The sequence below is a fragment of the Lactuca sativa genome, chromosome 6, assembly GCF_002870075.4.
Source record: "Lactuca sativa cultivar Salinas chromosome 6, Lsat_Salinas_v11, whole genome shotgun sequence".
NCBI classification, from domain to species: Eukaryota; Viridiplantae; Streptophyta; class Magnoliopsida; order Asterales; family Asteraceae; genus Lactuca; species Lactuca sativa.
In genome coordinates, this window is record NC_056628.2 from 137,978,487 (window position 1) to 137,991,848 (window position 13,362).

Below are 13,362 nucleotides of genomic sequence, written 5' to 3' on the forward strand. Positions count from 1 at the left end.
ATCAATCAGATCCGTTTGATGGTACGGAATCCCAATCAAACGGATGATGTCAGATCAAATAGAAGAGAAAGAAAAGAAGAATAATATGAATCTCAATGTATTGATAAATAGAATGATGATCCGGATACAAGAGATTCACACACACTTGTTCTTCTCTCTCTAGTCTATGTCTCACACGTTCATCAATCTCCACTCCTCACCCCTAACACACACACACACACACACACACACATATATATATATATATATACACACACACACACATGGGGAACATGGGCTGTAAATGGGTTTACGGCCGTAAACACCCACTGACCGTAAACTCATAAAATGTTACAGAAAAATATATTTGCCTAGAAAAGTAAAGTATAAACCATATTTTTGACCAAACATTTTGGATCTAAGGCAGTTAGTGTGTTTTTCTTCATGGGTTGTGCTCAATAATAATAGTGGTGGCGCTTATGCTAGAGTTGGAATGGAAATTGAAGGCTATGGTCGGACCATAGAAATTGATGAAGAGGTATTGATAGTTGTTAGCATTTGTAAGTATTATTTTTGGTGGTCCTTGGTATCGCCTATTGCAAGATGTGTTCGAATCGTTGGCAGGTGTCAAAAAGGATGTTAACTAGGTTCCTGCAGGTCAGTAGGATGATGGTCACATGCCTATAGGCCCACCAAGGTGCTAGTTGTGAGTCTTTAAGCCCATGGACGAATGATGGCAAGAGCGGTGTCGTACCGTGATCCTATCCTTCCAAAGTTTAGGTGGTGACTAAATAAATGCCACATGTTATTTTCTCAAAATCAAAATTAAAATTATCTCACATACTTCTTACACATCAGTTAGTTATGTATTCATAATGTCATGTATAAATAAGAAACTCATCAGTATTTTCAATTTATTAAGGTGTTGGTGTTTCACATTAGAATAATCAACTAGTTAATTTCTTAGTTATGATCATTTCTAAAAATATATAATGTGTTATTTGTATTTTTCGTTATGAATACACAACTAAAATGCGTTAATGCGTTAACCGTGCTTATACAACAAGATGGTGTTTTAGTTGTATATTCTATGATAAAGTTATATGTTACACGTTCATATATTAGCTGTATATTCCAATGAGAATATACAACTAGCTGTAATATATATATATATATATATATATATATATATATATATATATATATATATGTGTGTGTGTGTGTGTGTGTGTGTGTGTGTGATATTAAAAATTAGATTGTATATAAAAGTCTATCAATATTTGGTTAGAAATAATTTTGATCATTAACTTATGCATCCATATTAGGATGGGCTAAGACATGTGGTTGCCTGAGACTTGGATATCCAAAACATGATATACAATCAAGGCAAGATGTGTGATGGCATTCTAGATTCTAGAACGTCTCACTGGACACAGGGACTGACGTTTGGTTCTATATGGTGGCATCCTAGAACCTAGCAGTGGACAACTATGTGATCTATTCACATGGGTCTGGAGGGTCGAGCTTGATACTTGGATATCCAAAACGTGGTATTCAGTCAAGATAGGTGATGCCCTTCTAGAACGCAGGGACTTACATTTGGTTCTACATGATGGGCTAGTGGCATCCTAGAACCAAGCACCGGACAACTATATGATCTATTCACATGGGTGTGGACGGTAGGGTGTAGGGTATGCTACTTGTTATCTTCACACATGCCCGTTGTAGCCATATTTGGTGAGTTAGCACTAAGAGAATAACATGGGAATTAAGAGTAGTTGCATATGCATTGCATACTTCTATTTGTTGATGTATTTTACAAATGGTTATTATGAGATTTGTTTGAACTATTTTTCCCCAAGTTGAGATACTAATGACCATTTCATGGTTTGAAAACTATTTTTTTTTTTGGGGGTTTGACTTTGGGATTGGATGATCACACACATCACTGGCCCTTCTAGAGTATATATATATATATATATATATATATATATATATATATATATATATATATATATATATATATATATATATATATATATATATATATATATATGGGTATATCAATAGGCTTTCCAAGCCTCACACTTGTATTTTGGCATGTATCCGAATTGGAAGATTTAAAGAAGACTTCGGATGAATTAGCTTGTGGACTTTTATAAGAAGTTGTACTATGAGATTTCACTTGTATGTAAGAATATTTGTCTTAAACTATTGTCTCTAATTCACATTGTTACACCGTCGAGGGAGTAGGCCATTAAACATTTTTAAATATAAAGAATTTTACCATTGGGACCTTATTCTGCAAATTACCTTTTTATTGGTTTTTATTTTACAAAATTATTCCTAACTTGAAATGAACAGACCATTACAATTTGGAAAATTTACCTGATTATAGAAGTGAGAAATGTTTTTTATTTGGATGAAATTGCTAGAATATCAAATAGGAAGAAATGAAAGTTCGAAGCTATAAATATTAATAAACAAATAAATGAAAGTATTCCTATTTCTTGTATAACCCACTCTAAGTTTGTACATAATACATAAAGATCTACAACACACCTTATGAATAATGATCCAAGAAAATGTAGAAAGAAGCATGTTCACAATCATTCAATCAACTCATCGCATTCAAGATCAATCATGATGAGAAATGATTCGACTTCAGAAAAGGTTTCAAGAATTGAGACACTTTTGTTATAAGAACCAGTTAACCGAAGAAACAATCAACCGAATGCATCCTGTGTAAACAGAAATGGTTTAGAAACAAAATATATGATATGGAAGTTTTGTAACAAGTGGTGTGTATGGTTGTATGGTGTACCCTCATTTGTTCATCATTGTAGGGTGCATCAGGTGCTGCGATTCTTGTTATTTCACTGATGGATGAAGTAACTGCGTCTGCAACCTTCACATCAACATCTGAATGTCTTGAAATACCATCATGTATAAACGCCTTCATAACTGAATAGATGTTTCTCAGCTTGCTAAGGAACCTAGAGAAAAGAAAGAATTCGTTGGATCAATTGAGGGTATGAACAGAAGAAACACTCGGTAATTCCTACTTTCGAGTGTCGAATTGTGTCTACAGTTTGTGAATTCAGAAATCAACAAGAGTTGTTTTGCTTGTGGATTAGATTTTGACGTTGATTCTAGATTTGAAAAGGTGAAAGTTTGAAATTCAAAGATAAATATGGGCTTCGTTTTGGAAACGAAAGTCAAATTGGGGACTTACATCAAGAACAGGGAGGAGTTGATTGACGGAAGCCGGGGGATGTATATGTAAGAGCTGTTTCCCTGAATCCTTAAGCTGTTGCTCAGCCTCCTTCTTCAATTTCCATCTCATCCTTTCCCTCTGATAAACACAAAATCCGATCCGGATATGGTGACGTTATCATAATCTGATCCGGTAAAAATCCGATCATGTTTGGATTGGATTTTAAGATTAATTTAGATCCGGTTATAATCCGGATTCGAACCGGTTTGATATGATTTAGATTTTAGGGTTGTTTTTGTAAAAATTGTTTATGACTTTAGCTTTAAGGCAATTGTTTAAGACTTTGGATGTATTTTCTTTTTGATTTGTGAATGTAATTTACATTTTAAACGGCTAAAAGTCTCACACACACACAAAAATAAATAAATAAATAAATAAATAAATAATAATAATAATAATAATAATAATAATAATAATCCTGTCTTAATTTTTTTTTTCTTTATGGCAAAAAGTTATTTTGAAAATGACTTTTCTATTTCCCAAAATTCTTTTTGAACTTTTTAATTTTTTAAAAAAACTAAAAATCAAAAAGTCATTTTAAAAGCAATTCTAAACACCCTTTTAGTATGCGTTTGATTGGATTGTAGGGTGGATTTGGATCCGGATTTTGACAAATCTGGTTTTATCATCCGGTATCAAATTAGATACGGTTATAGTATGGTGGATAAGATTATCCGATCAAGTTTGGTTAAAATCTGAATTTTGAATGGATCCTACTTAGATATCCGGTTTTGTTGTATATATTGTGTTATCAAAGTAGCTTAATATTTCTTAATAAAGAGTAAACTAAAATTTTGGATAAAATCCAAAAAATATATATTGGTCGAAAGTACAAACTTTTTGTGGATTTGATTCATACCAAATATTAAATAACTATTATGTTTTTTAATATATATATATATATATATATATATATATATATATATATATATATATATATATATATATATATATATATATATATATATATATATATATATATATATATATATATATTACATTTTTATATATATTTATTTTAATATTTTTATTATTAAAAATAAAATGGGACAAAATTGCAAAAATGGTCCATGTGGTATGCATTTTTTTGGGGTTTTAGTCCAAACCACGATTTTTTTGGATTGATGGTCCTTTTAAGCTAGTTTCATTGCGTTTTTTGTCCCCCTGAATAGTGGAATGACTGTAATACCCTTATGTTATTTATTTTTCATTTCTTTCATTTTTTTAAAATCTAAATACTTATTTATTTATTTAACTAATTAAAAAAATAAAAATCTCTCTCTCTCTCTCTCTCTCTCTCTCTCTCTCTCTCTCCGGGTCATATACCCATTTCTTTCTTTCGTTCCCGATTTCAACGAACAAGAAAGGGTTGTGCTACCTCCGACAATCTGGAGATAGCCACCGCACTACCTGCTAGCCTCCATTTGACCACCAAACTCCACCGTGAACCGCTACATCTCCGCCCACCATAGAACCATTCTAGCCTCACCCCATTTCTCTTTTCTTTTCCGAGTGTTAGGATGTGAGTTTCTTCTCGTCTGTTAAGCTTTTGACGAGGTTGTTACCATCGATTAAGGGGGTCAGCAGAGTAGTGGGTGAAATGATGAGCGTTTGGTGGTTCTACACGATCAGAGGGAGGCGTAGAAGGGAAGGGCTGCGAAGGTGGTGGTCGATAGCCTCCTTTCTTCGTCGGTGGAAGAGTGGGTGAGAAATTACCAGTTAAATCTGAGATTTATATGTATGTTTGTGTTGAATTTTCTAATTTTCATATGGTTTCTAGATATTCATTTTGTTCATCTTTGAATGTATATGTATGAATCAGTAAGAGAGACAGATGGTAGGGGTTTACCAATCTGATAAATCTAAAGTTTGAATTGTAACTTTGAAAATTTTGGTTCGAGTTCATGAGATCTAGAAATTTTGGAAATTTTGTTTGAGTTAATCAGATCTGGAAAGTTTGGTTTAAGTTTACCAGGAGGAAAAATCAATCTCATGTGTTTGTTCATTTGATATTGTGTATGTATGTGTGTTCATCTGATATGATTTAGGTGGATATGGAGGTGGTGGATTGTAGTGGTGGTGGACTGTAGTTGTGGCAGACAGTGATCGAACGGTGGTGGAGGCAAAGATGTTCTTGAGTGTTCTAAAGGAAGAAGAAGAAGAAGGGTAAGAAGATGGGTCTAGGATGGATAACATGAGAGAGAGATATTTTTATTTTTTTAATTAGTTAAATAAATAAGTATTTAGATTTAAAAAAAATGAAAGAAATGAAAATTAAATGAAAAATAAATAACATAAGGGTATTATAGTCATTCCACTATTCAGGGGGACCAAAAACGCAATAAAACTAGCTCAAAAGGACCATCGATCCAAAAAAGTTGTGGTTTGCAATTTTGTCATAAAATGGAGACCCATATATATATATATATATATATATATATATATATATATATATATATATATATATATATATATATATATATATATATTACATTTTTATATATATATTGACACGGAGCTTTTGGAAGCTTCTAGCGTTTAGCTTTTGACAAAACGCTCTAGTTTAAACAAAAAGCTTCGTTTGGCAGTACGAACGTTTAACTTTTAGTTTTAACAAAACACTCCGATTCTAAAAACTACTTCATGTAGCTTTTAACAAAACGTTCTGGAGCTTTTGAAATCAATTTCCATAATTACCCTTAAAAATATATTTATATATTTTTTTATTTTTAATCAATTGTTCTTTTATGTAATTTTATATATTTCAAAAGCTTCCAGCTACTTTTGCCAAATATTCATATAACAAATAAAAGCTACAGTTTCCCGCTACCAGCTACTAGCTACACGCTACCAGCTACCCGCTACCCGCTTCCAGCTAACAGCTACTTTTGCCAAACACGCCCGTACGCTTCCCAAAGGTGGCAATTTATTTTATTTAACTTTTATCAATTGGCAAATGGATTAAAAGATTATGATTTTCTCTATATCTAAGTTTTTTTAACGGATTCTATTTCCAAAATCATTTTACAAACCAAATGCTTTTCTATACTATTTATTTGAACCTTCAGATTAGAATCCACATTTGTGTACCAATATAATTGTTCATTTCTAGTGTAACTGCTTGGACGATTGCTGAACTAATTGAATTCACTATTTTGCAAAACAAAATAAAAAAGAGGAGGGGCGATTTCCCACCTAAGAAAGGTCTTATCTTTGCTTTGTCATATTTATATAATGGATTATATGAATGTTTCGTCATGCCGACTAAAAAAAACAAACAAACAAACGGATAATAATTTAAAAATATAACATACTTTTCGATTTGTATCTATATATTTAGTTACTGAGTTTTTTTAGTGTTTATATTTGCCCCTTCAACTTGTTTAACTGTACACATTCAGTCCTTATGACCGTAAGAAAAAATCACTTAATATGATAATATATTTCTCACTTTCTACATATTTAGTTCTTCATTCTTTTGTATATTTAGTCTTTAATATTTTTTTTATTGCAAAATAAGTCAATGTTTTTGTACATATTCAATACTTATGAAATGTTTCTTTTTTTTTTTTTTTTTTTTTTTTTTTTTACGGTATCCTATATAGGACAATCTTTAACGAGTTGTTCGGGGGTGTTCATGTTTATGACCACAACTACGATTACTTGTTGCTTAGGTCTTGTGTTGTGAACGTCGTAACTTCTTCATACGATCTTGGATTTTAAAGATCTTTATATCTACACGTTCGTATTTAAGTCTAATATAATTTTTGTTTAGATTGCTCTCGTTAAAGGATAATATATTTTTACTTACAATTTTATAAAAAAAATGTTCATACATATATTCATAAATAATGCATGTATATAAAGATCATAAGTAAAACTAGATTACTTTTGAATGGGAGTAATCTAAACGAAAGTTGTTGTAGACGTAAATACGGACGCGTGAATATAAAGATCATTCAAAATATATGATTATATGAAGAAGTTACGACGTTCAAAACACAAGACCTCGGCCAAACCACAAGACCTAAGCAACCAATTAGCTTAGATTACTCACGTTAAAAAGTAATATATTTTTACTGACGATTTAAAAAAAAATGTTCATACATACATTCATAATGAATGCATGTATATAAAGATCATAACTAAAAATGTATTATTTTTTAACGGGAATAATCTAAACGAAAGTTGTAGTAAATTCAACTTAGAATGTGTGGACATAAAGATCATTAAAACTTAAGATCGTATGAAGAAGTTACATAAGCAAGAAAGACTTATTTTGCAACAAAAAAAATACTAAGGCCTAAATGTACAAAAAATAATTAAGGACTAAATGTGTACAAATGAGAAATATATTAAAGTTATACTTATATGTGACATCCACATCCACCGCTTCTATAGCCAACATAAATGAGGTAAATCACAATGTCTACAAAAATATTAGCTGGAATACAAGACAAAATCTACTCCATAGATTCAAGGGGAATGTTGTGTGTGAATCGGCTTACGTGTTTCTAAAAGATAACCTTCAACTCAAAACGATTTTTAGAGTTAAAAAGGGGTATTATTATAAATTGGTTTTGAAAACCAAACATTACTCACCCTTATTAGATGATACAAGTGATATCTAGTTCAAGATACATTATTCTCAAAGGGCCTTAAAAAAAGAACCCAAATGTTCAAGTCAACTTTCTCCTTTGCCATTTAACAAAATCATTATTCAAACACCAAGATTACATAATACCATAATATCACCCTCTTCAACACTTCACATAAGCTTATATACAAACGACCTTCACCAAAAGTGTTCCCCTCTAACTTCTACTATCCCATTGTGTACGAAGGAGTGGGCAAGTTGATCACCGTACTTTTGATTTTTGTCATCATGTTAATACTATTTGTCACTCCTTGCGAACCAATCCCACTATCTTTCAAACCCTGTCATCAAACAAACTCGCTCCATTACAAGTCAAACTTGGCACAAAAAAGGATTTAAAGGGACCCATTTGTTACACAGAACAGAACAGGTTGTACTGTATTTGACACGAACCTGGAAAGGGAAATGGTCAGGTCCTCGAGCCGGTGCTGAATTTATTTGAACCGTACCCGTCTCCATCGCGTCACTTATCAACATTGCTTTGTTGATGTCTTTTGTAAATACGCAACCCTATTGAAACACGATTTAAAATTTTCTTTACGATGAAATACAAAAAAATCATAAATGTACACGTTAAGTCTGACTGATTTACGGTTTAGGGTTTAGGGTTTAGGGTTTAAGCATTTACCTGAAGTCCAAAATTGCTTGCATTACAATGATGAATCCCTTCTTCAACATTAGAAATCCTTATAATAGGCAACACGGGTCCAAATGGCTCTTCCCATGCTATTCTCATGTCTTGTTTGACATTATCAAGCAAAAGTGGCCATATAAGATTACCTTCTCTCTTATACTCTTGACAAAATGTTGCTCCTTTTTTCTTTGCATCCATAACCAAACCTTCTATAAAATTTGCAGACGATTCCGTAACCACGGGAGTGATGTCACAATCGTTCTCGGGGGGGCCCACGGTCAACTTTCCAACTTTTTCGTTGACTTTTTTCACGAGAATATCCGCTACGGATTCCATCACCAACACAACTTTAACAGCCGTGCATCGTTGACCACTATATAAAGAGAAAATAACCTTAAAAGGTTAGGATTGGAAGAAAATGAAAAATGACCAAAATGACCTCAAGATGAAGAACATGGAGTCACCTATAAGAGAAGCCTCCTTTGACAATATTGGATGCAGCCAAATCCAAATCTGCATCCTCAAGGATAATGCATGCGTCTTTTCCACCTAATTCCATTTGTAATGGAATCATTGACACTTTTTTTGCGATTGCAATTCCCGTGTCTCCACCCGTGAAGCTGAATAACAATATTTCTTTTTTATAGAAAGCAATTTCGATTATGATTATTATTATTATTATTATTATTATTATTATTATTATTATTATTATTATTATTATTTTCTGTTAAGTTAATAATTACCTTATACAATTAACTATGGGATGCATTGTGAGAAAGTCACCAATCTCTGAACCTTTTCCAGTAATACAACTAATGACACCTTTTGGGAAACCAGCCAAGTGAAAGCAATGTACCATGTGGAGTGCAGACACTGCACCCTGAAAACGGATTAAAGGGTATTTTAGACATTTCACCAACAGTTTTCAAACCCTTTAAAATTTACATACCTGTGTAGGAGGCTTGAGTACAAGGGAGTTGCCTGCAATAAGAGCAGGAGCAATCTTTGAAACAGCCAAATTGACTGGATAATTGAAGGGTGGGATTGCTAATACAACGCCTAAAGGAATCTGCAATAATTTACATTTCTTTACATATACTAATAGAAATGTAATTATATATATATATATATATATATATATATATATATATATATATATATATATATATATATATATATATATATATATTACCTTTGATGTTAGACAATATTTGGTCCTTTCATTTCCAGGAAAACTATCTGACATTAAAAACTTTCCTTCACCAAGGATTCTAACACCTTCTTCAGCACAATATGACACCAAATCTCCAGACCTCACAACCTTCAAAATCAAAAAAATTACAACTTCACATTTGCTCTTTTTAAGCCTATTTTTTGTGATGAGAATGAGAAGGACATTTACGTCTTTTGTGCATGCGAGAGATAAGAGAGAATCTTTGTTCCACTTTAGTCATAATGGATTGTACTTAAAGATTCTATCTTTATTAGATTCTTTAGAAGATAGCATAATCATATCTTTATTAGATTCTTTATTAGATTCGATCTTTTATGATTCATTTTTCCAAATTTTTCTCATGTAAGTAGAGCATATTATATAACACTTTCCAGTTAAATTGACCTATTTGCCCATATTCTTCAGCAAAACTAATGATGCTAATTGTGATTTTACATGTTATGGATTGACGTACAACATAAGCCGATCATTTCGTCGACTAATTTAAGCAACAATTTACATAAGAAGATACACAGAAAGGAACGATTTATATAACTTACTTCAGTAGCAGCATCTTTGGCTGGTTTGGCAATCTCTTTAACAAGACATTCAGCTATCGGCTTTTTGTGATCTTTAAGAATAGCTGCAGCTTTATGTAGCAATTCTGCTCTTTTCCATAGAGGCGTTTTAGCCCATGACTTTTGGGCAATTTTTGCTGATTCCATCACCTTGTTCACTTCGTCTTGTGTACATGCTGCATCACAAGAACAAAAGGTCAAAATCCCTAAAAGGTTCGTAGAAATTTCTTTAAATTATGAGTATGGGGAAATGAATTGAAAAAAAAATGTTAAAATCTTGTTGATTACATGTTGTGTAATGAATTCACGATAACCAAAAAAGTCAAAATCCCTAAAAAGTTCGGAACTTAGTGATTTCTTTAAATGCCCATATGAGAGAATCAGAGAAAGAAGAAAACCATGGGTACGTAAATAGATCGACAAAACATATTAATTGTACCTTGGACTTCGAATTGGGTCTTTCGGGTGGTTGGGTTGATGATCGGAACAGATTTTCCGGAGGAAGAAACCCTCCATTCGCCTTCTGAGTAGTATTTGAAGGTATCTCCAGCGACTATAGATGCAAAAACTCCAATTTCTCCCATTTTGTTCTTCGTATTATCTTCTTAGTTTCTATGCATACTGTGGGCGTCTTCTTTGATCTATTTATTTTTGGAAATGGGAAGAGAGAAGGAGAGGAAAGCGAGGTAGAATTTAAAGGGGAGATCATGATTCGTAGGAGAAAAAGGAAATGAGGGAGGTTTCTGTGGGTTGAAGTCAGAGCGGACGTCAGTTTGAACACATGGCGCCAAATCCCAACATGTGTACACCTTTTCACAGATTTTATGGATTTTTAAATAGACGATCGTCAATAGTTTCTATGTGTGGTTTTTGACTTTGTTTTCTTTTATCTCGGGAAAGAAATATTCCATGGGCATCTTGCATCTTGTTTCATTCCATTGAAGGAGCAAACTTCAGTACACAACAATTGTTAGAACCATTGCCAAACTTCGATAACGTAGGGGCAAGAGGATAAGATATCAGTTTCATATTATGGGTCAATGTTATAGAGGTAACAAAGCTCGAAATTGATTTGAATAACCCTTCATTTGAGATTCGATTTAGTAGATTGGAGAGGGCAACGTCGTAACACTTCACCTCTTATATCCACATTTGATACATTTGGAAGATAGATTAATACATGATCTCATTGCATCATAATCGGTTAATCACTTGTATCTATTATCCAAAAGTATTCTAACACTTCTATCGAAATTTTATAACGACCTTTGCGTAAATTGGACAAATTTTATAGTGACCTTTGTGTAAATCGGACAAAATCATAAACGAACATATGTAAATGATCAACCTAAAACAAATATGAGACAACCAATCGATTAGAATACACTCACATATGATGTTACTAAACCAATACATATTGTTCTTCAAATGACATACGATAACTATAATGTATAGGGAGGTAGTCGTTCTCCTAGTCATAACTTCTATTCCTAAAAGTCTTGTGTGACTTCTATACTTCTATAATCCCAATCCAATGCTAAGAATGCATGTACTTGGAAATACATCAAAAATAATACGTAAGACAAAAATATCTCATAAGATACATACATTTTGATACGATACATATATATTTCAAAACATTTGTCAAAGGCATTTAATTTATCAATATTTACATGTATTTATGCTATGTAATTCAATGCATGATCCAAACACTTATTTTCCCCACACCATAGTGAGAAGAATAAATCAGCTTATATACGGACACCATGATGTCCCTCAGGGTCATTCCCTATAGGTAATTTCATTGTCGTTCCCTATAGGGAATTTCATTGTCGAGTGGGTTGTTCCGTAAATAGACATTATCATATTAGGCCGGTCCCAACATAGGAGATAGACGACTGCTCTGCGATGGAATGTACCATCACAATAGTTTTCTTGGTGTTTAGACCCTTAACTAATGCAATGATCTTCATTCATGTATGCATGACCACAACGCAAGCATTTATTTCTTTCATTTCAACATACCATTCACACATCACATTATGCAATGCATGGTGTTTTTATACCATATAGAACTTTCATAATCATGAACATTTCATGAGAGGATTTATAATTCATATATGTATAACATTTAATAACAAGGAGATTTTGATCTAAGGTTACAAGAGTACGGGATTTGTCTTTCTTGTTATTTGTTATTATTATTATTATTTTTGCTAAAAGGTTACTAGAACAAGATCTTTGTGAGATATGATGATCATGTTTTTTATATAATGGTTTCGTTGCTTTGTGCTCTAGAGATCATTATAACCCAACACTTAGCTGATCATACACATGGTCTTAAAATAGTTGGATGTAAACGGGTCTTTAAAAAGAAGACAAACATGGATGGTAAGGTACAATACATACAAAGCATGACTAGTAGAAAATGGTTACACTCAAACTCAAGGAATTAATTATAAGAAAAAATTTTCAGCAGTGACAATGATTAAATCTATTAGGATATTATTTACTATAGCAACATTCTATGATTATAAAATATGGAAAATGGATGTAAAAACCGGTTTCCTTATTGGGAAACTAACATAGGATGTGTATATGGTATAACCATAAGGGTTTGTATAGTCCAAGTATCCAAATAAAGTGTGCGGGTTTGAAAAATCATTTTGTGGAGTTAAAAAGCATCTCGTGGTTGTAATCTTTGCTTCGCTTCGATGAGAAAGTCAAAGAGTTTGTTTTTTCGAGGATTAAAGATGAGCCATGTGTATATATCATAGCATGGGGATTGTTTCTTTTTGAAAGACTTAGGAGAAACAACATACATACTAGTATAAATATTTGTAGAGATCGATTTATGTGAATCATTAGATTGAGCCAAAGAACATACATAGATAAATCTTGAAGAAATTCAAGATGTAAGACTTTAGGAAAGGGTTCATGCCTATGCAACATAGTGTAACACTGAGCAGAGCCTAGTGTCTTAGTTCTACATATGATTTAGAGAGAATTAGTCGAGTTCCATAT

At 32.5% G+C, this 13,362-nt stretch overlaps 1 protein-coding gene and 1 long non-coding RNA gene across 2 annotated transcripts; both read right to left on the bottom strand.

The window, feature by feature from the left end:
* Nucleotides 1-2,433: 2,433 nt before the first annotated feature.
* On the bottom strand, nucleotides 2,434-3,389 carry LOC111881952 (uncharacterized). The gene is made up of 3 exons (XR_002847002.3): nucleotides 3,215-3,389; nucleotides 2,804-2,975; nucleotides 2,434-2,720 (listed from the first exon to the last, which is right to left on the bottom strand). It is a non-coding gene; the product is annotated as an uncharacterized LOC111881952 (long non-coding RNA).
* A 4,409-nt stretch (nucleotides 3,390-7,798) lies between these two features.
* On the bottom strand, nucleotides 7,799-11,078 carry LOC111881945 (NADP-dependent glyceraldehyde-3-phosphate dehydrogenase). Its single transcript, XM_052764727.1, has 9 exons — nucleotides 10,778-11,078; nucleotides 10,321-10,514; nucleotides 9,740-9,868; nucleotides 9,497-9,616; nucleotides 9,291-9,427; nucleotides 9,012-9,167; nucleotides 8,542-8,920; nucleotides 8,307-8,423; nucleotides 7,799-8,194 (listed from the first exon to the last, which is right to left on the bottom strand). The coding sequence occupies exons 1-9, from the start codon at nucleotides 10,920-10,922 to the stop codon at nucleotides 8,081-8,083; spliced, it is 1,491 nt and encodes a 496-aa protein (XP_052620687.1). The 5' UTR covers nucleotides 10,923-11,078; the 3' UTR covers nucleotides 7,799-8,080.
* Between the last annotated feature and the right edge of the window lie 2,284 nt (nucleotides 11,079-13,362).